At 43.6% G+C, this 23,036-nt stretch overlaps 1 protein-coding gene across 1 annotated transcript in view; it reads left to right on the top strand.

Moving 5' to 3' along the window:
- The window catches only part of LOC115069322 (deleted in malignant brain tumors 1 protein), a 65,321-nt gene that overhangs the window by 21,278 nt on the left and 21,007 nt on the right, over positions 1-23,036 (top strand). The window contains exons 10-12 of the mRNA XM_029560710.1: positions 600-914; positions 1,915-1,959; positions 2,598-2,912. Coding sequence (XP_029416570.1) covers positions 600-914; positions 1,915-1,959; positions 2,598-2,912 — 675 coding nt within the window. The remainder of the gene's footprint in view (positions 1-599; positions 915-1,914; positions 1,960-2,597; positions 2,913-23,036) is intronic.

The raw sequence follows: 23,036 nt of genomic DNA, 5'->3' as shown, positions 1-23,036 counted from the left end.
GGAGTTAGGTCCAGGGCAGTCTGGGAAAATTAGTGAGACTCTGTAACAAAATCAAAGGTAAGAAACAGCTTGAGAGAGCTCAGTGGAAGCAGAGTGTCATTTTAAAAATATATCTATATTTTATGTGTATGAGTGTGTTGCCTACATGTATGTAAGTACACCCATGTCATACAATCTTTTCAGCCCCCAGAGCATTATTTTTAAGTATGCCATGTCTTCCTTAAATCCAGCATATTGGCTTGTATTCCTATCTCAAAACTTCCCAGAGCAGCAAGCTGGCATAGATAACGCCCCCATTAAGTTTCCAGTACAAAAAGCGATTGCATATGTTTCCCTGTGTGGCTGGGCATCCCACTTCATAGACAGATGCATGCTACCCCAACAGGCTACGTACACACCAAGGCGGAATTCTCCAACTAGGTGTGCTGTCCCTTTTGAGCGCATATGTTTCCCTGTGTGGCTGGGCATCCCACTTCATAGACAGATGCATGCCACCCCAACAGGCTACCTACACACCAAGGCGGAATTCTCCAACTAGGTGTGCTGTCCCTTTTGAGTACCGAAGGAGCCTCAGTTGACTTAGCTCTTTGTACCTGCAGATCTGCCGCTGTTGAGACTGGCCAATGGGAGAAGCCGGTGTGAGGGCCGCGTGGAAGTCTACCACAATGGCACCTGGGGGTCTGTGTGTGATGATCTCTGGGGCCTGCAGGCTGCTCAGGTGGTGTGTCAACAGCTGGGCTGTGGGGCGGCCCTGGCAGCCCCCAGGAGCAGTCTGTTTGGCGATGGCTCTGGCCCCATCTTCCTAGATGATGTGAGGTGTTTGGGTACCGAGACAAACCTGGGACACTGCCACCACCTCGGCCTGTCTGTGCACAACTGTGGGCATCATGAAGATGCTGGGGCCATCTGTTCAGGTACCTAATCTCTACCTGGTCTGGATCTTCTTCCCAAGTAGCATACTGGGCAACAATAGAACAACCCAGAAGGGTATGGGGTCCCAGATGGAGTGAACATGTCTTGCTTTGCTTAGAACCATTCTGGCTTTAACAGTGACAGTCCCATGTCCCTGGAGCACCCGTGGACTCCAACACTCAATAACATTGGTCAACCTGGTGTCTGGAAAGGAAGGTCCCCTTCCACCATTACAGCCTGTTCCCAGGCCCTATGAACAGAAGTCCTGTAAGCCATGACATGCCTAGAACCAGGGGGTCCTGTGAAACACCTGGGAATGGTCCTTCTATGTGCGTCATACTCCTAAGTTTCTCATGAAGATACTTCCAGACAGAGTTATACCATGTGAATACTCTTCTCTGCTGCTGATTGGCTGGGACTTTCTTGCCACAAGGGACAATTTTTGGGAACCACCAAAAAAAGGAAACAAAAATGTTAAAGCCTGTCTTGTTACCTCTCAGTGCTAATTAATGGATCCACTCTGGGCCTCACCACTGCCCAATGCCACCTCTTCTTCCACCTCCTAGAGGGCCAGGCAGAGGTGAAGTTCCCAGCTGGTGGGAAGAGGGACGTTCTACCCCGTCAGTCAGTGCTTTGCTGGCTTTCTTGTTTTGTCTTGTCTGAAGAGTTCTTCTTTGTTTCATGGTGCCTGGGGTAAAAAAACCTCCAAGTTAAAATGGCATCAGTGTTCGCTGACCTATCTCGTAACCTCAAATCCCCAAGTATTGCCTCCCTATAAGGGTGAGAGATGCTTCCAGTGAGTATTAGTAAATCGTGTGACGGGAAGGTGTCTCTGGGACAGGGTCCAGGTGGGCTGGGTCTTTAACATGCTGGCCTGCCCATGACCACACTGCATATGTGACTCACTGCATGGACACAGACTAGGCCTTTGGCCCACTCGACTCATGGCATTTTATCAGCCGAACCTTCACTGACATAAATGCCCCTGGTTTTCTCTTTCAGCTGTTAAAGATGCCTCCGCTTTGGCAGAAGTGACTCCTGCAGCAGGTAATCCTCTCGTTGTGTCCCTGATGATGGTGGTGATTGGATCTTTCTGGGGAACTCCCCAAGGTTACAGCTTGTACTATGGGTGCCCACCTGCACTATGTACTATGGGATCCCAGCCTCACTAGAATTGCAAAATAGAAAACTGAAAGAGAGAGGGAGGAGAGCCCACTCCCAGAGCTTGATACTTAGCGTCCCTCTAGTTCTTAGAAGAAGATTTTAATTCTGAATTTGCATCAAGAGACAAGTTTAGCCTAAAGGAAAACGAGGAAACTTGAGTCTCATATATCCCAAGCTTATGAATTTGGTGGCTCAGCTCCAAGGACATGACTATCATTGTAATTATAATCAGGTATTTCTGTTCCAAAGACAAGAACAGTGGAACAGCTATTGGAAATCAGAATTATCCAAGAAAAATCAGTTCCTGGACTTAGACAAGATCAGGCGTGTTCAGGGTGGTATGGCTATAGATGTCTAGTCGCTGAACTTAGAATCATTAATTCAATGTAGTCCTGTGAGGCCAGGAGGCAGGAAGCAAAAGTTTCTATGGGGCTTCAGTTTAGAAAGATTATATTAAGAACTAAAGAAAAGCCCCCTGTTTGCCAATGGTACTCCAGTACTAACCTCTGAGTCTTCCCCAGACCTGCTCATGATCAGGTTGGTGGATGGAAAGAACCTGTGTGAAGGACGTGTTGAAGTCTACCATAATGACACATGGGGCACCGTGTGTGACGACCTCTGGGGCATCAAGGCTGCCCAAGTGGTGTGCCGGCAGCTGGACTGCGGGGAGGGCATCAGCACCCTGGGGAGTGGCCACTTTGGGGAAGGTGTGGGGAGCATCCTCCTGGACGATGTGCAGTGTCAGGGCAGCGAGCCCTCACTAGCTCAGTGTTACCACCTGGGCTTTTCTATCCACAACTGTGGCCACCGTGAGGATGCCGGTGTCATTTGCTCAGGTAACCTCTGCTGGCTTTATAAGTGATTCTTAGTGAGGGTCCTGGAAACTAACGTGGGGACATTGGGGTCCTGTTGGGTTACTCTGCTCATACCCCAGGCTCTGGTATAATGTTCTAAGGCTTGCTAGGGCAGCAGATTCATAATGTATATGGTACAGCAGCCCCTCAGCCTACCCTGCCCTTGGCTCCAGGAGGCATCACTCCTGGTTTCCCTCAGTGTGCCCTGTTTGACCCAATACCCATGAGTTCCCTTAGAGCCCACAGACTCAGCTGTTCTTAAGGACTCACCAGATGCTCTCTGAGCAACGGCATTTGTCCTTAAGTTGTCTGGTTTGTACACTGGAGCTGACTTTTACTGCTGGTCTTTGGAATTCCATGAACAAAACCCAGTTTCTCTTATTTACTTTAAAACTCTCTCCTTTTGGCCTCTTGTTCAGGGTGGTTTCCTGAGTTTATTCCTTGTTTTGTTTAATTCAGTAAAGTTTGTGTATTGTCTGTTTTCTTTCTTTTGCCCCACCCCAACAGAAAGTAAAATAGAGACGAAAATCAGATAAAGTAGAATACACCTGGCCAAGCATCTCTTAATTTTATAGGACAAAGACTAGGATTATAGGCGTTCATTTGTTTATTTACTATATATTTCTTGAGCACTTTTTGGGTGCCAGACAGATTTCTCTAGGCACTGAGGATGTGGTATGGAGCAGCGGGGCATACTGCATCTCAGCGGGTGGGCTACAATAGCTACAATAGAACAAGGGCAAATCTAAGTGAAGACTGAATCAGAGGATGTAATACGCTTCATCACATTAAGGAATTGTTTTCCTCTGGTGTTCAGACAGCTCAGCTTTGGGTTATGATCCTAGTCTGATGTAAATGAGAAGTCAGGACATTTGGGTACAAATGCCTGAATGAATAGAACTTAACATGTATGGCAGAATACGTGAGGTTTGGTGGGGGGATGGGAGAGGCGTGGGTGGGGAAGGGGATCTAAATTTGATTAAGAACTGTTGTATAAAATTACAAAAGCTTAACAAAAAAAAAGCAATTGAAGGACAGAATTCGTGAGGAGCCTAGTGGTTTGCTATTCTGGAAAATGCTTTCTCTTTCTTGCCTCAGTGAAGTGGCTTGTCTGATCCTTCCAGGGGGACAAATTACTTCCTAGCCAGGGAGTGTTGCTCATCTCCTGCCTTCATGCATTCCTGTCTCCTTGTCAGTTTCAGTTAAGAAACTGTTCTTAGTTTCAGTCTTACATCCCAGAGGCTGTTTTGTATTGAATTTTAATATGCCTTAGATATCAGCTTTTTAAATAACAAATCATCGAAATTCCTGTTTGCTTTACCATTTCAGCATCAGCCACAGAAATGACTACTTCACCTGGTAATTTTCCTTTTCTTCCCTGCTTTCTATAGGTCAGATTTGTATAAGTTGCCTTGCCTGTGATTAAAGTTATAGTTTTTAATCTCATATAAAAAGTATATACCAGGGCTAAGAATATAGCTGACTAGGTAGAGTGCATACCTGACATGCATGAAGCCTTGGGTTTGATCTCCAATGTAGTGGGGTGTGGTGACACACATGTGTGTGGGAAGTGAAGACAGGAGGCTCAGAAGTTCTAGGCTATCTCTGACTACATAGTGAGTTTGAGGCCAGTCTTCGCTATACCAGACCCTGTTTCAAAAAAATTAAATAAAGATGAACCTGCAGGCCAGGCATGGTGGCATGTGCCTTTAATCCCAGCACCAGGATGTAGAGGCAGGTGGATCTCTGTAAGGTTGAATTTAGCTTGGTCTATATAGCAAGTTCCAGGTCAGCCAGGGGTACACAGTTGGGGCCACAGGGAGACCTGCTTCAAAAAGACCCAAAAAAAAAAAAAAAAAAAAAAAAAGAACCTGCATGCTAAACTTGTACTGAACCAGTTTAAGATGTTTCTTTGCTCATTGACTAAAGCAGTGACTTAACCTAGAATGTTTTTCCCAACTGCCATACTGTGTGTCTACCTTGTTCCCTTTCTCTTGTATGTGCATGTACATTTGTGTGTATACACACATGTGTATGTGGGTACACGTGCACATGTATGCATGTGCATGGGGAGGCCAGAGGTTGACATCGGTTGTCTTCCTTAATCGCTTCACTTTATTTTTTAAGATGGGGTCTCTCACTGAACCTGGAGCTCATTGATTCAGCTAAGCCGACTGGCCAACGAGCTCCAGGAAGCTTGCTCTTTCAGCCTTCCCAGTGCTGGGATTAAGGATGCAGCCTCCATGACCAGGGTTTTATATGGGTGCCAGAGAACCAAACCCAGGTCCTGGCAAGCACTTCACCAACCCAGCCGTCTCCCCAACCGCTGTCTCCTTCCTCTTTGGTGCAATGTCTGGTGTCTGCGATCAAGTTACAGTGAGATGGCTTCAACTCACATTCCTATCAGTGTTGGTACAGAGCAGTCTTCAACCGGTTTTCATTTTTTAATCATCATAGGATTTCAGACACCTAGCACAAAACTCTAATCTACATCTTCAGAAAGTAGTGCGGTACCCCAGTCTCTGAGTGTGTTTCCCAGGACCACACACTAAGTCAGTGTTAGGAAAATTTGAAGGAAGGAATTGCATGGCTGGATAAGTTGGGGGGACAAAAACATGCCCCTCCTTTGAAGATCTCAGAGTTGAGATGTTTTTAAAACATCCTACAGTAAGAGATGTTTTTAAAATTTAGTTTAACCCAATTTTACTCAAACTTCTTTGGCTGAAAGAAAACTCTTTGAATTGGTGACATAGCAGCATAGGATTCCAAACCAGAGGACCTGTTTTTTCTGGCTCCAGTGTTAGCCAGTTGGGTGATAGTCCTCAGGTCCCCTTACTTCTCAGAGCTGCTGTTCCTTCATCTGTAGAACAGGAGAATGGAGAGTCGCTGTAGAGTCACGTCCTGGGGACCAAGTGGCCTACACTTGTGCAGGGCACAGTGATGGATCTCCTCAGGGATGTAGGGATGTGTACTGCTGACCTCTGAGACCTGGATGGCTCTCTAAGGCAACCAGCTCTGGTATCCCTTTGTAACTTCTTCTGCCAGACACTTTGGGAACCTTTCTAGGCTCTAGTTGATCACTGTATGCCTAAATAAGTTGGAGAAATACTAACTTCAGGCAAAGTAGCTCAGCCCAAGTGTCCTCTGAACCACCAACAGTTATAAAAGTAGTCTGTCCTCCACATTTCTAAAACCACGATAATAGTAAATAGTAAACTGTCCTTGAAATGACATCAGACAAGGAAGCGTTGTTCCTCCTTTTGTGTTTGGACCTGTGAGATGTGCCCAAATGTTCTAGGCCAGGACAAGTTAGGTGTGACACTTAAGATGCTGCATTTTTCCAAGGACTGGAAGAAACCTTAGAGATTGCAGCGGGCAGAAGCCGCAGATGGGAAGGGAGCCCCTGAGCCACTCTCCCACCAATAAGTCTAGACTCACCCACTAGGTGTCTTGGTTCCGGTCCGTGTGCTACCTCATTATGACTCATTTCCTTCAAGCTCATGAAACAGAACAGGAGACACACATGGAAGCAGAGCATGAGAGTGTGTCGGAGCACATCTGTCTACAGGTCACTTTTCCAAAATGTTTTATCAACGAAACTGATTGACAGGGATGTTATTTAATCATAATTTTCTTTAACTGCTTATTTTGACAGTTCCCACCTCAACTTCAACCACAGATTTGATTCTTACAACTGGTAAGTTTTCTGTTCCGTTATTAACCTGCTGCCTATCTCAAGGATACGGCTGTGTTGAAATTCTACCATGATAGTGGCTTTACTCCTGGTTGTCCAAGAGTCACTTGGCTGAATTAATCTTCTGGAAGAGTAGATCCTAGAGGTAGATGAAGAGGGCCTCTATGGAGCCAAGTCAAGACCCCCAAGTTCAAGTCTAAGTAAAGTGCTTGAATACACATGCAGGCATTCTACAAAGCCTCTATCAGGGCCTGCCAGTTTGTTCTTACTTGTGTGTGTGTGTGTGTGTGTGTATGTGTGTGTGGCATATGTGTATGTGTGTGTATGTGTGGTGTGTGTGTGTGTATGTGTGTGTGTGTGTATGTGTGTGTGGTGTATGTGTGCGTGTGGTGTGTGTGGCATGTGTGTATGTGTGTGTATGTGTGTGGTATATGTGTATGTGTGTGTATGTGTGGTGTGTGTGGTATGTGTGTGTATGTGTGCATATGTATGTATGTGTGGTGTGTGTGTGCTGTGTGTGTATGTGTGTGTATGTATGTATGTGTGGTGTGTGTGTGGTGTGTGGTGTGTGTGTATGTGTGTCTGTGTATGTATGTATGTATGTATGTATGTGTGTGTGGTGTGTGGTGTGTGTGTATGTGTGTGTATGTGTGTCTGTGTATATGTGTGTATGTATGTATATATGTGTGTATGTGTGTGTGGTGTGTATGTGTGGTGTGTGTGTGTATGTGTGTGGTGTGTGGTGTGTGTGTATGTGTGGTGTGTGTTGTATGTGTGTGTATGTGTGTATGTGTGTATGTGTGTGTATGTGGTGTGTGTATGTATGTGTATGTATGTGTGTGGTGTGTGTGTATGTGTGTATGTATGTGTGTATGTATGTGTATGTGTATGTATGTGTGTGGTGTGTGTATGTGTGTGTATGTATATATGTGTGGTGTGTGGTGCATGTGTGTGTATGTGTGTATGTGTGTGTCTGGTGTGTGGTGTGTGTGGTGTGTGTGGTGTATGTGTATGTATGTGTGTGTATGTATGTGTGTGTGTATGTGTGTGGTGTGTGGTGTGTGTGGTGTATGTGTGGTGTGTGGTGTGTGGTGTGTGTGGTGTGTGTGGGGTATGTGTGTGTATGTGTGTGTATGTGTGAATGTGTGTGTATGTATGTGTATGTGTGTATGTATGTATGTGTGTATGTGTGTGTATGTGTGTGTATGTATGCATGTGTGTGTATGTGTGTATGTGTGTGTCTGGTGTGTGGTGTGTGTGGTGTGTGTGGTGTATGTGTATGTATGTGTGTGTATGTATGTGTGTGTGTATGTGTGTGGTGTGTGGTGTGTGTGGTGTATGTGTGGTGTGTGGTGTGTGGTGTGTGTGGTGTGTGTGTGGTGTATGTGTGTGTATGTGTGTGTATGTGTGAATGTGTGTGTGTGTTCTCACGTTTACACACCCACAGCACTCACATATCTAGCCTCCTTACTAACTATGCATTAGGAGAATAAAAATAGAGGCAAATGTAAGAACTGGGAAGGGTGGCTTCATGCAGATGTGTTCCAGTTTGTTTCTCCATTGCTGTGACAAAATACTCTGACCAATACCAACTTTGGGAGGAAAGGGTTCATTTGACTCACATCTCCCGGGTCACAGTTCATCAGGGAGCCCAAGGAAGGAACTCAGAGCAGGAACCTGGAGGCAGGAGCTGGAGCACAGGCCATGGAGGAACACTGCTTACTGGCTTGCTCCCCTGGACCCTGCTCAGCCTGCTTTCTTATCCAACACAGGCCCACCTGCCCAGGGGTGGCACCACCCACAGTGGGCTGGGCCCTCCTACATCACTCAGTAATCAAGAAGATGCCCTTCAGACATGGCCACAGGCCAGTCCAATAGAGGAAATTCCCCAATTGAGGCTCCCTCTACCCAGGTGTGTAATGTTGACACTAACGCTATCCAGCACAAGATGTTATGATAACAACATGGAACGGAAATGCCCACTCGCCCCAGTGACCTCTGGGATATCACTGTATTACAGCCCAACATAAGCCGCAATGACGTTCTTCCTAACAAAGGTGAATCATGAGGCTCAAAATGTGAACAATATCTTTGGTTTACAAGGACAAGGAAGGTTTCATTCCAGGAAAAGCTTAGTTTATATTATCACAATGCATGTGGTTTGAATTTGGTTGTTTAAACTCTTACTCAGAAAAGTAGGAAATAACTGGCCCTCATTAGAGTTTTTCCAACAACAAAGTCTGCGGTAAAGGTGACTGGGTGAAGCCAGGCAGTGAATGAAAACTTCCTGTCAGTTGACTAACATTCCTATTTGCTTTCCATACTCAGGTATCACTTCACGCAGAAGTAGCTCCTTTGCCTGGTTAATGTGCTCTGCCCGCCACACCACACATGCAGGACAGCAGGGTGGGGGTAGTGCCACAAGGCCCAGCATGAGCTCAGGCTTAGGGGCAGTGGTCATATCTTTGAGCAGAGCCTTGTTCGAGTCAGGCACAGGTAGTCGGAGGGTCAGTATAGAAAGAGAGGTGCTCCCTGGCCAGATTAGGCTGCCTGAAGGAATTTCTCCCCCACACACATCTCCCCTTCCTAGGGCTGCTCCTAAGTGCAATTCACATCTGTTTGTGAGATGGTTTGAGCATGTCTGTCTTCACCACGAGATGGGCCTCATTTTGAGGACTGGAACCAAGTGTACTTTTGTTGATTTTCAGTCCAGCACTTGGGCTGTGCTGGCACAAAGGAATGGGCAATCCAAATGAATTAATTAAATGGGTGAGTATCAGATGTCTGTGCTCCAGGGACAGAGAGAAAACAAGCGAACTATAAAGCAATGCTTGCTTTATTTCCTAGGTTTTGACCAATTAGCTTTTCTTATTTACAGAATCTTTGACCACTACTGCAATCACAACAACAGGTAATTTAAATTTTCTTTTTGATTCCAGTGTACTAGAAATTATTTGAATTTTTGGTGATTTCATTAAACGATCATTTACATCTTGACCAAATACTGTCCTTCTTTTAGTGGTCATTTATTTTGAGATTTTTTTTTTTTTTAGTATATTTATATTGGAGGATTTAAAATCACCTCTGTAGTGACAAAGCTATACTCATGGGCCAAGAGGAAAACTTATTCAGGGAATTCAATCAAATCCTTGAAAACAAACACTGGACTGACTGGTGTTCGAACACTAGCCCCTATTTGACTCTGAGGAAGGAGTTTCTGCTGGAAACCAGCCCCCAAGTGGGGTTGCCAGAAAAGGGACACGTCAAACCACATTGCACTGATCCTCCTTGACATTCATCCAGCATTCATGACGATGGCTTTGCACAGCTCAAAGTAGCAAGGACAGAGTTAAGATAGCAACGTAACTCACCTCTTGTGCATAGTTGGAGTGATGCTGGCTGGACTTAGATGAGGAATTCCCAATATAACTTTAGGATAAAGAACTTGGCAGACAGAGTGTGGAAGCAATTTTGGGGGGGCTACAATAAAGAGGGTACTCCTACCCCTGTAGATGCTGAAAGGATTGAGAGGCAATAAGCACCAAAACATGGCCTTCGCCCACCGGGTGTGGTGGTGTGCACCTTTAATCCCAGCACTGTAGAGGAGAGACAGGTGGATCTCTGTGAGTTAAAGGCCAGCCTGGTCTACACCGTGAGAGTTCCAGGCTAGCTGGGGCTACAGAGAGACCCTGTCTCAAAAGGCGGGGGGGGGGCTTTGTTACTGATTAACAATTGAAGGTAATGCTTTGTACAAAGAAAAAATTGGCCTGACACTCCCCACTCTTAGGTATATCTTGGGACAGTCCATCTAGAGAAAGTTCCAACTTGAGAATTGACCTCTTCCTGAGTCTTGCCTCCCATCCACTTGAATGGATTAAATGGAGGAAGAGGGCTGGGGAAGTCAGCCCCCATGCAGAATCCTGGCTAGATTAGCCTGTAGACTGGCCAATGTCTGTCGTCATCTAAACTGGCAATCTTCACCTCTGGGGGTGGGGGGGTGGGGGGAGTTGGACAACTGGAATGGAGACCCAAGGAGTGGGATCATGGCCTGGACACAATGAGGGATCTAGGGATAGCCTTCCACTCTGCTGCCTGGTGAGCAAGAAGACATGCCTGCCCAGTCGTGATGGTCTAGGATACCTCTCTAACATCTCTGTTTCTTCTAGAACCACATGAAATGTCATACTTTCTCGTTGCTGCTTGTCATTATTATGTTTATCTGAAGTTTCTGTTTCAACTGTTGTGACCTCCACATCAGAACCAAGTCTTCTGTCCCCTTAGTGTCTCTTCTTTGAGTTTAGTTCATGGAACTAGGTTGTTTCATAAAACTTTGCCCCCAACATAGCTTTGGCAAAAACAGCTGGTGGGGGGCTCTTCCACCAGCATTTCTGTCTTTTCTTCTCTTTGTCTATAGATAAATTTTCAACCTCAGCAGAAGCGACGTCAACTGGTAATGTCCCCCATTGTATTGTTTAACTAACGAATTATAGTTTTTAACTAATAAGATGGGTTTCTCATTTGTTGTGTTTTAGTTAGAAAATGAACTTACATAATGATCATACTGACCACAAAGTAAAGACCGATGGAGAGATACTCATTTTAATGCGTATATATGCATGTGTGTATGTTCATGTGTATGCAAGTACGTATGTGTATGCGGGTACACATACATGTGAAGAACAGAAGGCAATCTTGGGTGCCATCTTCAGTAATGCCAACTATCTGTCTCTGCCACTCCACCATGCTTGGCATTTTTACTTGGCTTCTGGGGATCAAACTGAGGTCTTTATGCATTCAAGGAAACTGCTTTACCTTCTGAGCTATTCCACACCCCAAGACATTCATTTCACAGTGTCCTATGCTCTGGGTTTATACACAGATGCATCTTCTACCTCAGCAGAAGAGGACATCTCCTCTGGTAATGTTTTTTTGATGTTATGTTTTTTTGTGTGTATCTTTTTGAGACAGGGTCTCCCTGTAGCCCCAGCTGTCCTGGAACTCAGTATGTAAACCAGGCTGGCCTTGAACTCACAGAGATCTGCCTGCCATTGCCTCCCGAGTGCTGGGATTAAAGGCATGCACCACCACGCTCGGCCAGATGTTACATTTTTAAAGTAAAACATGATCAGAGCTTTCATCCTTTTTATTTAGCAAATGAACCTAGGTATGACTCCTCTTCTCATTGTCTATAGATAGATCTTCAGCCTCAGAAGAAGTGGCCTCTGCCACTGGTAAAGCCCTCCATGTTCTGTTTAATGAATAAGATGGGTTTCTTCTGTACCATGTTGTATTTAGAAAATGACTCCACTTAATGATCATATTGACCATACAAAGTAAAGATCAATAAAAACAGCATTGTGCTGCTCATTTTAAAGCTTCCTGTTTTCTGGGTTTATACACAGATTCATCTTCAGTCTCAGCAGGGGATGAAACCTCCTCTGGTAATGTTTTCAACTTCTCATATTTCTGGAGTTAAATATAATATTTCCATTTGGAGAGTGACCCTGGGCACATCTCTTTTTCTCTTTGATTATAGATATTTCTTCAGTCTCAGCAGGAGTGACGTCTTCAGCTGGTAAAGTCCCACATTGTGTTGTTCAAATCATGATATGTGTTTTTTCCAAGTTTTATTAGCATGTACTAATTATATATAATAATGGGTTCCATTATAATATTTTCATACATGTATGCACTATACCTTGATCATATTCACCCCATGACCCTCTCTTGTAGCCCATTTCCTACTTCTATGTCTTTTTTTTTTTTTTTTGGCAGGACCATGGGTAGGGGGTTATTTACAGAGGCAGTTATCTAGACTCCTGAAAAAATGATTCTCTCTCCCCTAACAATCATTTACAACCCATAGATTCTTGCAGAGGGACTGGGCTTAATAAACACTCCGCCTCTATGACAAAATGACCATAGCCTCAATCTTGTGTGGGTCTTGTGTGGGTCACAGCACCCACAGTTCAAGAATGCCGTGTCCACCTCCTGCCCTGTAGATGGCATTCTACAACAGTCCACCCCTTAATCTGGCACTTACACTTGGTTTAGTTTCTGAAGATTTTTATTTCTTCATGTGCAGTGTAAGTTGTTACAGCTAACCATAACTTTAAATGGAAGTTACGATTAACTAAAACCAAACTCCTGCTCTCTACAATGTTCCCTGGGTTGGGGTGGTGATAGAGATGTCCCTTTTGGGGATAAGCATTCTAGTCACTTACCCTCAGCACTTTTGACCAGTTAAAAGTCTCCGTGGTAACCACTACCTGCTGCAAAAAGAAGCTTTTCTGACTAAGCTGACAGCAGCACTAATATGTGAACATAAACATAATTACTTAGGCGGCAATTTGACAGCTATATTGCATCCATTTGGCAAAACAAACAGTACATTTCCCACTAGAGCCTATCACCTCCCCGGCTACGGGCTTTTGACCAGGTTTAAGTAACAGAATCCAAGGGAGTGGGCTCAAACCCAATCAGAAAGCAGTTGGCTACTCCCCAAACAGGCATGCTGCTCCTGTACCAGTGGTACATCCTGCCTGGCAGGTCAGTAGTAAAGTCTGCAGGTTGTAGAGCTGAGTAAGAATGTTGGCGCTGAGCCTTCCCCCAGCAGCCCCCCTTACAGCGCTATGAAAGCAGCCGGAGATAGGCAGCGTCTCCAGCTTAGGTCCTGCTTGATTTCTCCACACTTGCAACTAAAGTGTGTGGTGTCCAGTAATAGAGGTGGTTTTCTTATTTGTCATGCAATATTTAGAAAATGAGCCTATTTCATGACCTTATTGACCACAAAGATCAATAAGAAGACACTCATTTTAAAGCATCCTGTTCTCTGGATTTACACACAGATGAATCCTCTGCCTCAGCGGATGAAGAGAGCTCCTCGGGTAATGTTTTCAAATTCTCTGATTTCTTGAGTACAGTCAGAGTTTTCTTTCTATTTGGAAAGTGATCCTAGATATGTTGTCTCTACTCTTGATTCTAGATATGTCTTCAACCTCAATCAAAGTGACCTCTCCACATGGTAAAGCCCACGTTGCGCCGCTTAACTAATGAGAGTTTTCTTATTTGATTGTATTAGAAAACAAGCCTACTTAATTTGACTAGAAAGCAAAGGTCAATGAAAAAGTTTTCTTTCTATTTGGAAAGTGATCCTAGATATGTTGTCTCTACTCTTGATTCTAGATATGTCTTCAACCTCAATCAAAGTGACCTCTCCACATGGTAAAGCCCACGTTGCGCCGCTTAACTAATGAGAGTTTTCTTATTTGATTGTATTAGAAAACAAGCCTACTTAATTTGACTAGAAAGCAAAGGTCAATGAAAAGACACTCATTTCCTGTGTGTGTGTGTGTGTGTGTGTGTGTGTGTGTGTGTGCGTGTGCGTGTAATTCTGAGCAAAGCCTGGCATCCTGTGGATCCTCCAGTTTCTGCCTCCCAGGTGCTGGAGTTACAAGCACACAGCATCACTCTCTGCATTTTTACATGAGTCCTGGGCATTGCGCTCAGGTTCACAGGCTTGCAAGGCAAGTGCTTTAGGGACTGAGCTTTAAGACACTGATTTAAAGCACTCTATTCTATGTTTCTACACAGATGCATCTTCAATCTCATGTCAAGAGACCTCTTCTGGTAATAGTTTCTGTCTGTCATATTTCCTAAGATAAATGAGAGCTTTTCTTCTTCCTATTTGACAAATGACTGACATGCATTCCTCCTCCTCTTTGTCCATAGATGTCTCTTCAACTTCAGCAGAAACAAACTCTCCAGTTGGTAAATTTACTAGATGTACTGTGTAACTAATGAGAGGAAGTTCTTATTTGTTACATTGTATTTAGAAAAGGATACTACTTAATGACCACAGAGTGAAGATGGTGAAAAAAAAAAGCCTAGCATCATTGTACCAGTTTTAAAGCACCCTGTTCTCTGGGTCTACACACAGATGTATCTTCGGTCACAGCAGAGGCCTCTGGACATGTTTTCAGTCTGTCACATTTCTTAAGTTAAACAGTTTCTCTATTTTGCAAGTAATCTTACACACATTCCTTCTTTTCTTTGATCATAGATATTTCTTCAGCCTCAGAAAAAGTAACCTCTGCCACTGGTAAAGTCCTTTGTTTATTGTTTAACTGAGATGTTTCTTTTTAAAAGTTTTATTTCCATATATTAATTAAACATAATAATGGGTTTCATTATGACATTTTCATACATGTATAAAATAATAATGGGTTTCATTATGACATTTTCATACATGTATAAAATAATAATGGGTTTCATTATGACATTTTCATACATGTATAACATAATAATAATGGGTTTCATTATGATATTTTCATTCATGTATAACATAATAATAATGGGTTTCATTATGACATTTTCATACATGTATATAATGTAATTTTTGAGATAGGGTCTTACTACATAGCCCTGGCTGGCCCACAACTCACTATGTATGTAGATCAGGCTGGCTCAAACTCACAGACACTCACCTGCCTGTGCCTCCCTAATGCTGATATTAAAGAAGAAGGCCACCACAGCCTGCAGCATCTAAGGTATTTTGGTGATATTCACCCCCATTAACCTCTCCTGCCTCCCTCACATTCCCACTAGTCCTGTTCTTCTTTCCAGCTGATCCCACTCTATGTTTTATTTTGTGAACTAATAAGATAACTTAGAGGATTGTGGGTAGAGGGTCAATTACAAGAACACTGACAACTTACGGTGCCTACATCATAGAAGAAAATGCCCCTCCCCCTAGCAACCATTAACTGCCTATAGAGCCTCAGGGAGGGGTGAGGCCTCATGGGCTCCTCTGCCATATGATGTAGTGATAATGGGCCCAGCCTCGTCCAGGTCTTCTGCACAGCTCAGCACAACTGCTGAGAGTTCAAGACTGGAATGGCCATATGATGCCTGGAAGACTGTACTTGGTCACACCCCACCTCTTCTCGTCCTCTTCTGTTCTGCTCTTTCCATCCCTTCTTCCATGACATTTCCCAAGACTTGGAAGTGGTGATACAGATTTTTCTAGTTTGCCTTCTGGTGCTGTGATAAAAACACTGACCAAACCAATTTGGGGAAGAAATGGTTTTTTGGCCTACACATGCTCACCACAGTTCATCACTGAGAGGAGGCAGGGCAGGAACTAAAGCACAATGGGAAGCAGAGACCATGAAGGGACACTGCTCACTGGCCTGCTCCCCTGGCCTGTGCTCAGCCTGCGTTCTTATACAACCCAGGACCACCTGCCCAGGGGAGGCACCACTCCCAGTAGGCTGGGGCCTCACACATCACTCAACAATCAAGAAAATGCCTGGCTAGGGCTAAAGAGATGACTTAGCAGTTAAGAGCACTGGTTGCGCTTGCATAGGACCTGGGTTTAATTTCCAGCATCCATATGGCAGCTAACAACCATTCATAATTCCAGTTCCAGGGGATCCTATGCCCTCTTCTGACCTATTCGGGCACTGTAAGACATGAGTACACTCTACCTACATGCAAGCAATACATTCATGCACATAAAATAAAAATAATTAAATATTTTTTTAAAAAGAAAATGCCTTACAGACATGCCCACAGGCCAATCAGATAGAGGAAATTTCCCAGGTGAGGTTCTCTCTTTCTAGGTGTGTCAAGTTGACAACTGAAGCTGTCCAGCACACATATGAGCATTGAATAGCAAATCATTGTCAGAACTTTGACCATTGTTAGACTCTGTAGTAACCATCACCCAATGCAAAAAGAAGCTTCTCTTACCAAGCTTACAGCACCAAATATCTATTAAATGTACATCTGTGTAGAAACCCAGGGAACAGGACCCTTTAAAATGAACGTTTTTCATGAATCTTTGCTTCGTGATCAATGTTGTCATTAAATAGGCTCATTTTATTTTTAAAAAGCCTTAGAAAAAAAATGACTAGCCAGTGAGTCACGTGGATCCTCCAGTCTCTGCCTCCCAGGTGCTGGAGTTACAAGCACACAGCACCACTCCCTGCATTGAGCTCCTGGGCATTGAGCTCAGGTTCACAGGCTTGCAAAGCAAGTGCTTTACTGATTGAGCCATCTCCCGGCTTAAGATACTAAAAAGCATTCTATTCTGGGTTTCTACACAGATGCATCATCAATCTCATCAGAAGAGAGCTCCTCTGGTAATATTTTCTGCCTAATTTACTAAGTTAAATAAAGGAGAGCTTTTCCCCTTCCTATTTGGAAAATGACCTAGCTACATCTCTCTTTCTCTTTGTCCATAGATATTTCTTCAAGCTCAGCAGAAACAAGCTCTCCAGTTGGTAAATTTCCCTTGTACTGTTGTAGCTAATGAGACGACTTTCTTATCTGTTACGGCGTATTTAGAAAATGGTGCTACCTGAAGATCGTACTGACCACAGAATGAAGAGTGAAGACACTCCAGGTTCATTGCACTCCTTTTAAAGCTTCCTGTTGTTTATCCACACACAGATGCATCTTCAGTCACAGCAGGACCTCCTCTGGACATGTTTTCAGCTTCTCACATTTCTTAAATTAAACACAGAGTTTTTCCTCTTCCTGTTTGGCAATGATCCTACACACATTTCTTCTTGTCTTTGTTCACAGACAGTCCTTCACCACCAGATGTGACCTCAGCAACTGGCAAAGTCCTTCATTTTGTTGTCTAACTAATGACATGTGTTTCTTTCACTAAAGTTTTTATTAGCATATATTAATTATACATAGTAATGAATTTCATATTGATATTTTCATATGTGTACATAATATATTCTTATATTTCTCCTCCTTGACCCTCTCCCATCCCCTCTACTCCCACGAATCTGTCACTCTTCTTCCCTCTACTTTCATGTCTTATTTCAGGAGTTTGTGAGTTTATTTGGGTTACTTAGAGCAGAATAGTGGAGGGTTATTTACAAGAGCTTTGTCAACTTACAAGTGGCTACGTCAATGAAGAAAATGTCTCTTGCTCTCCTATCAACCACTTACTGTTTATACACCCTCGGGGAGTGGTACAGCTTCATGAGTCCCACTCGCTTCTGTGACAGGATGAGAATATGTGCATTCTTACGCAGGTCTTGTGTGAGAAATCAGCTGCTAGCAATTCGGGAGTGCAGCGTCCGCTTCCTGACCTGAAGACGGCATTCCACAGCAGTCACACACTTCCTACCGACGTTACAGTTTACGTTCTGTTCTTGAAGAAGCTGTTTATGTTTCTTCTTCATCGGGCAGCATGAGTTGTTGCAGCTAACCATAATCTTAAACGAAAACCACAAACAACTCAACTGCTTGGTCTTCCAACATGAGCTTGGAGGTGATGATAGAGATTCCCCATTTAAGGATGAGAATTCTAGTCACTCTCAGCACTTGGATCAGTTATGAGTCACTGCGGTAACCACCAAGTACTACAAAAACAAAACAAAACAAAACAAAAAACCTTCTCTGATTAAAGCTGACAGCAGTGCTAATCTGTGGGTATAAACAATCTGACAGCCAAATCATGTCCATTCAGTAAAGCAATAGCTTTCCCCTCTGGGGCCTATCACCTCCCCAGCCAGGGATTTGACCGGGTTTATAATGCCAGAATCTTGGGAAGTGGCCTCAAATCAAAACAGAAAGCAGTTGGTTACTCCCATATCATTCATGCCACTCTTGTACCGGTTGATATATCTCACCTGAGAGGTCAGTAGTGTAGTATGCAAAGTTCACAGCCAGTTAAAACTGTTGATGGTAATTCTCCCCCAGCAACCTGTGTATTGCCTTCCAGCACTATGAAAGCCAGCCGGCAGGGAGGAAGCATCCGGCTCGGTCCCAGCTTGATTTCTCTATATCCTGCCACCAAAGTGTGTGGTGTCTTCAGCAATAGAGATGGTTTTCTTATTTGTTGTGTTTTATTTAGAAAATGAGCCTACTTAATGATCATGTTTACCACCACACAAGAACCAACAGAAAGATGCTCATTTTAAACCATCTCAAATTCTGGTTTCTGCACAGGTCCCTCTTCACCCTTGGCAGAGGAGGAGACCTCTTCAGGTAATGTTTTAAGCCTGTCACATCTCTTAAGTTAGAGACAACCCCGAGCTTCCTCCCTTTCCCTTATCAAATGAACCCAGGTATTCCTCATCTCGTCTTGGTCTGTAGATATGGAAGCAGCTTCACCCACTGTCCCCACTGTGCTGCTTAACTAATGAGATAGTTTTATTTGGTCATGTTGTTTTAAGAAAATGAGCCTACTTGATGATTACATTGACCACAAAGCAAAAATCAACGAAAAGACACTCATTTTAAGCATATGGATTTGTGTCGTGAGAGTGTATGTGTGTGCGCAGGTGTTCCTGCACCTGTGTGTACATGCATGTGGAGGCTGGATGACAACAGCAGGTATCACGCTCAGTAATACCATTGACCTCCTTTGAGACAGGGTCTCTCATTGGCCTGGAGCACACTAATTGGGATAGAGTGACAGCCTGAGGGTTCATCCTCTCTCTGCCTCCCCAGCGCTGGGATAACAAGGACACACAACCACTCCCAGCATTTTTCACGTGGGTTCTTGGAATCGATCTCAGGTTTGCATACTTGCAAGGCAAGCACTTTACAGACTGAGTGATCCTCCCAACCCAATACGTTGACTTTAAAGAATCCTGTTTTTCTCGGTTTATACAGATGCATCTTCAATCTCATCAGAAGACACCTCCTCTGGTAATATTTTCTACCTTTCATGTTTCTCATGTTAAATAAATGAGACTTTCCCCACTTTTTATTTGGCAAGTGACCTAGATATGTCTCTCCTTCTCTTTGTCCATAGATACCTCTTCAACCTCAGTAGAAGCAGGCTCTCCGATTGGTAAAGTCCCCATTGTGATGTTAATGACATGGTTTTCTTATCTGTCATATTGTACTTAGAAAATGATCTTTTTGGGGCCAGTGAGCTGGCTCAGAGGTTAAGGGCACTTCCTGCTCTTGCAGAGGACCTGAGTTTTGGTCCCGGCACCTACCTTTGGCGACTCATAACTGCCTATAACTCCAGCTCCAGGGGCTCTGACTTTTTCCACTGGAATCTGCTATCATGTGTGCATGTTGCATATAGATACACACATTCACATAATTTTAAAATAAGTAAATATTTTTTAAGAAAGTGATGCTACTTAATTATCATATTGATCACAAAATAAAGATGATGGAAAGCATCCCCAGTACCAGTCTACTCATTTTAAAGCATCCTGTTCTCTGGATTTACACACAGATGCATCTCCAGTTGAGGCACAGAAGACCTCTGGTAATGTTTTTAGCTCAGCACATTTATTAAGTGAAACATAGAGCTTTTCTTCTTCCTGTTAGGCGAGCGATCTTACATACGTTTCCTCTCATTGTTTGTAGCTATTTCTCCAACCTCTGAAGAAGCCACCTCTGCAGCTGGTAAAGTCCTTCATTTATTGTTTAACTAGTGAGATGTGTTTTCCAATCTTTTATTAGCATATTTTATGTAACAATGGTTTTCATTGTAATATTTTCATGCATGTATATGATTTCTTTTGATATTTACCCCCTCATTGCTCTCTCCTGTTCCCTCCCACTTCTGCTAATCCTGTTCCTCTTCCCAGCTAGGCCAAATTCTGCTTTTTAAAAATTTTTCAATGCATATTGTTTATTGAATTTTTGTGTATTTCACACCATACATCTTAATCATATTTAGACCTCCACCTCCATCTGCAACCCCATAGCACCCCCAAGATTTCATGCATTCATTTCATGTAAGTCTGTTAAGGCCTATTGAGTCAAGTTTGTGTACTGAGATGTCCCTTGGTGCAAGTTCATCCACTAGACTCTAGTCAGCCTATCTAGAATCACTTCCTAAAAGAAGATCAACTCTTCCTCACCCACCAGTAATCAGCTGCCAGTCGCTCCTCAGCTAAGGTTGGGGCCTACAGCCCATTTCCCCAGTTCTATGCTGGGTTTTTTTTTTTTCTGGTTGAGTTTGCCTGGGTCTTGTGCATACTAACAGCATTGCTGTAAGTTCATATGAGCAAGTTTCCAGAGGCCTGGAAGACTCTTTCCTTATGATCGTGTATGTATGCACTAATTCTGTAAAACCACTAATCTTGACTCCTACAATCTTTCAGCCCCCTCTTCAACAGTGGTCCCTGAACCACGGGTAGGTGAGGTTTAATATAGGAGTTCTATCCAGGACACATACTCTGCAGTCTGTAACTGATGTCTGTTAAGTTTCAAAGCATGGGATGTAAGCTGGCTTGGTCACACACGCCTTTAATCCCAGTACTCGGGAGGCAGAGGCAGGCGAATCTCTGTGAGTTCAAGGCCAGCCTGGTCTACATAGTGAGTTTCAGACCAGCTGGGGCTACTGGGGGACCATGTCTCAAAAAGATACAAACAGACAAACAAACAAAATCAGGATGTAAAATATGGAGATGAACTGATACAAGATTTTTGTTCACAAAAAGGTAAGCCTACCAGATAGAGGAAAGGCAGGACCCAGACAATATGCAAAATTGTACCCTCCTGACTACTCAGATACTGAAGAAAGGGAGGAAGGATCATGGAGTCAAGGTTCAAATTCTGCTTTTATGTCTTTATTTTGTGAGCCAATGAAGTTAATTAGAGTAGCTTAGAGGAGTGAGGGTGAAGAGTTATTTACAAGAGCTTCGGCAGCTTACCAGTGGCTACACCACTGGAGGAAATGTCTCTCTTTTCCCCAACAACTTTCACCTGCCTATAGATCCTCAGGGAGGCATGAGGCCTTCTGAGCTCCTCTCCTCGCCATAAATAAATGATGATCCCAGTCTTTGCTAGGTCTTGTGCATGTAATCACACCTGCTGAGAGTTCAAGAGTGCAATCACCACTTCATGCCCAGAGGACAGTGTTCTGGAACACTCTGCTCCTTCTCATGCTGCTACATCCCGCCCCCTTCTGTGCTGTTTTCCGAGACTTGGACTGGGTGGTAGAGAGACCTCATTTAGGGCTGAGTATTCAAGCTACTTATTCTCAGCTTTTTAACCAGTTATGAGTCAATGCAGTAACCACCACCCACTGCAAAAAGAAGTTTTCTGGGCTGGAGAGATGGTTCAGTGGTTAACAGCACTGCCTGCTCTTGCAGAGGACTCAGGTTTAGTTCCCAGCACCAACATGGAGGATAATAGTCATCCAAAACTCCAGTTCCAGGAGTTCCGATGCCCTCTTCTGACCTCCACAGCATTGCATGGTGTGGGTACACTTATATACATGCAGGCAAAACAATTATACACATAAAAATGTTTAAATTAAAAAGAGAAGTTTCTCTGACCAAAGCTGAGACCAGCAATAATGTATGGGCATAAATAAAAGTATTTTTGAAGGAAATTTGAAAGACAAGAGCAGTTCCTTCCCCAGTAGGGCCTATCACCTCCCAGACCAGGTTTACAATATCAGACATGAATTTCCTCCTGTGAAGAAGGCCTCAAATCCAGTCAGAAAGGAATTGGTTGTCCCCATAACAGTCATTTCACTACTGTAACAATGGGCGTATCTTGCCTGGCATGTTAGTCATGTGGCCTGCAGGGCTCATAGCTGAGTGTGAGTATTGATGGCAGTTCCTCCTCAGCAGCCTAAATAGCACCTTCTAGCATCATGCAAGCTAGCCAGCAGAAACATGCAGCTCAGTTCTAGCTTAATTTCTCCATGTCTTCCAACCAATGCGTGTGGTGCCTTCCTCGACATGCATAGTTTTCTTAGAAGTTTTTCATGTTGTATTTAGAAAATGAAGCTACTTAATGATCATACTGATCCCACATTAAACATCAGTGAAAAGATATTTCAAAGCATCCTGTTTTCTGTGTTTTTAACACAGATGCATCTTCAACCTCAGCAGAAGAGGAAACCCCCACAGGTAATGTTTCTGACTGTTCACAGCTTTTCCTCTATTAGACAAATGCACCTAGGTATGCCTCCTCTCCTCTGAAGACATGATCTCTTCAACTGGTAAAGTCCCCCACTGTGCTGTTTAAACCGATGACGGCAGTTTCTTATTTGCATGTTATATTTAGAAAACGAACCTGCTTTATGATCATATTAACATCAAATAATGATCAGTGAAAGGACATTCATTTTAAAACACCTTGTTCTCTGGGTTTCTAAACAGATGTATCTTCAACCTCAACAGAAGAGAATTCCTCTGGTAATGTTTTCTGTCTGCCACATTTCTTTTTTCCCATACCTTGTCAGCAAACAAGGTAATTTGTTTCAGTATGTCTTTTTCACATGCGCTTTGTTCTTGATCCGCCTCTCCCCAGGCTGCCTGCCCCCCACTTACTTATGCTTCTACTATTCTGTTTCCAATAAACTCCTTGTCATTTTGTCACATGTATTCTATTACCCCTCTCCTTAAGACCTTTCTCCTCTCATAGACCTTATTCTGTTCCATGACATGTACCCATAA

Source organism: Nannospalax galili, unplaced genomic scaffold (genome assembly GCF_000622305.1).
Source record: "Nannospalax galili isolate Female #2095 unplaced genomic scaffold, S.galili_v1.0 scaffold31, whole genome shotgun sequence".
In the NCBI taxonomy this organism is placed as follows: Eukaryota; Metazoa; Chordata; class Mammalia; order Rodentia; family Spalacidae; genus Nannospalax; species Nannospalax galili.
Note: the sequence above shows the minus strand (reverse complement) of the source record. Positions and strands in the feature narration are given on the sequence as shown.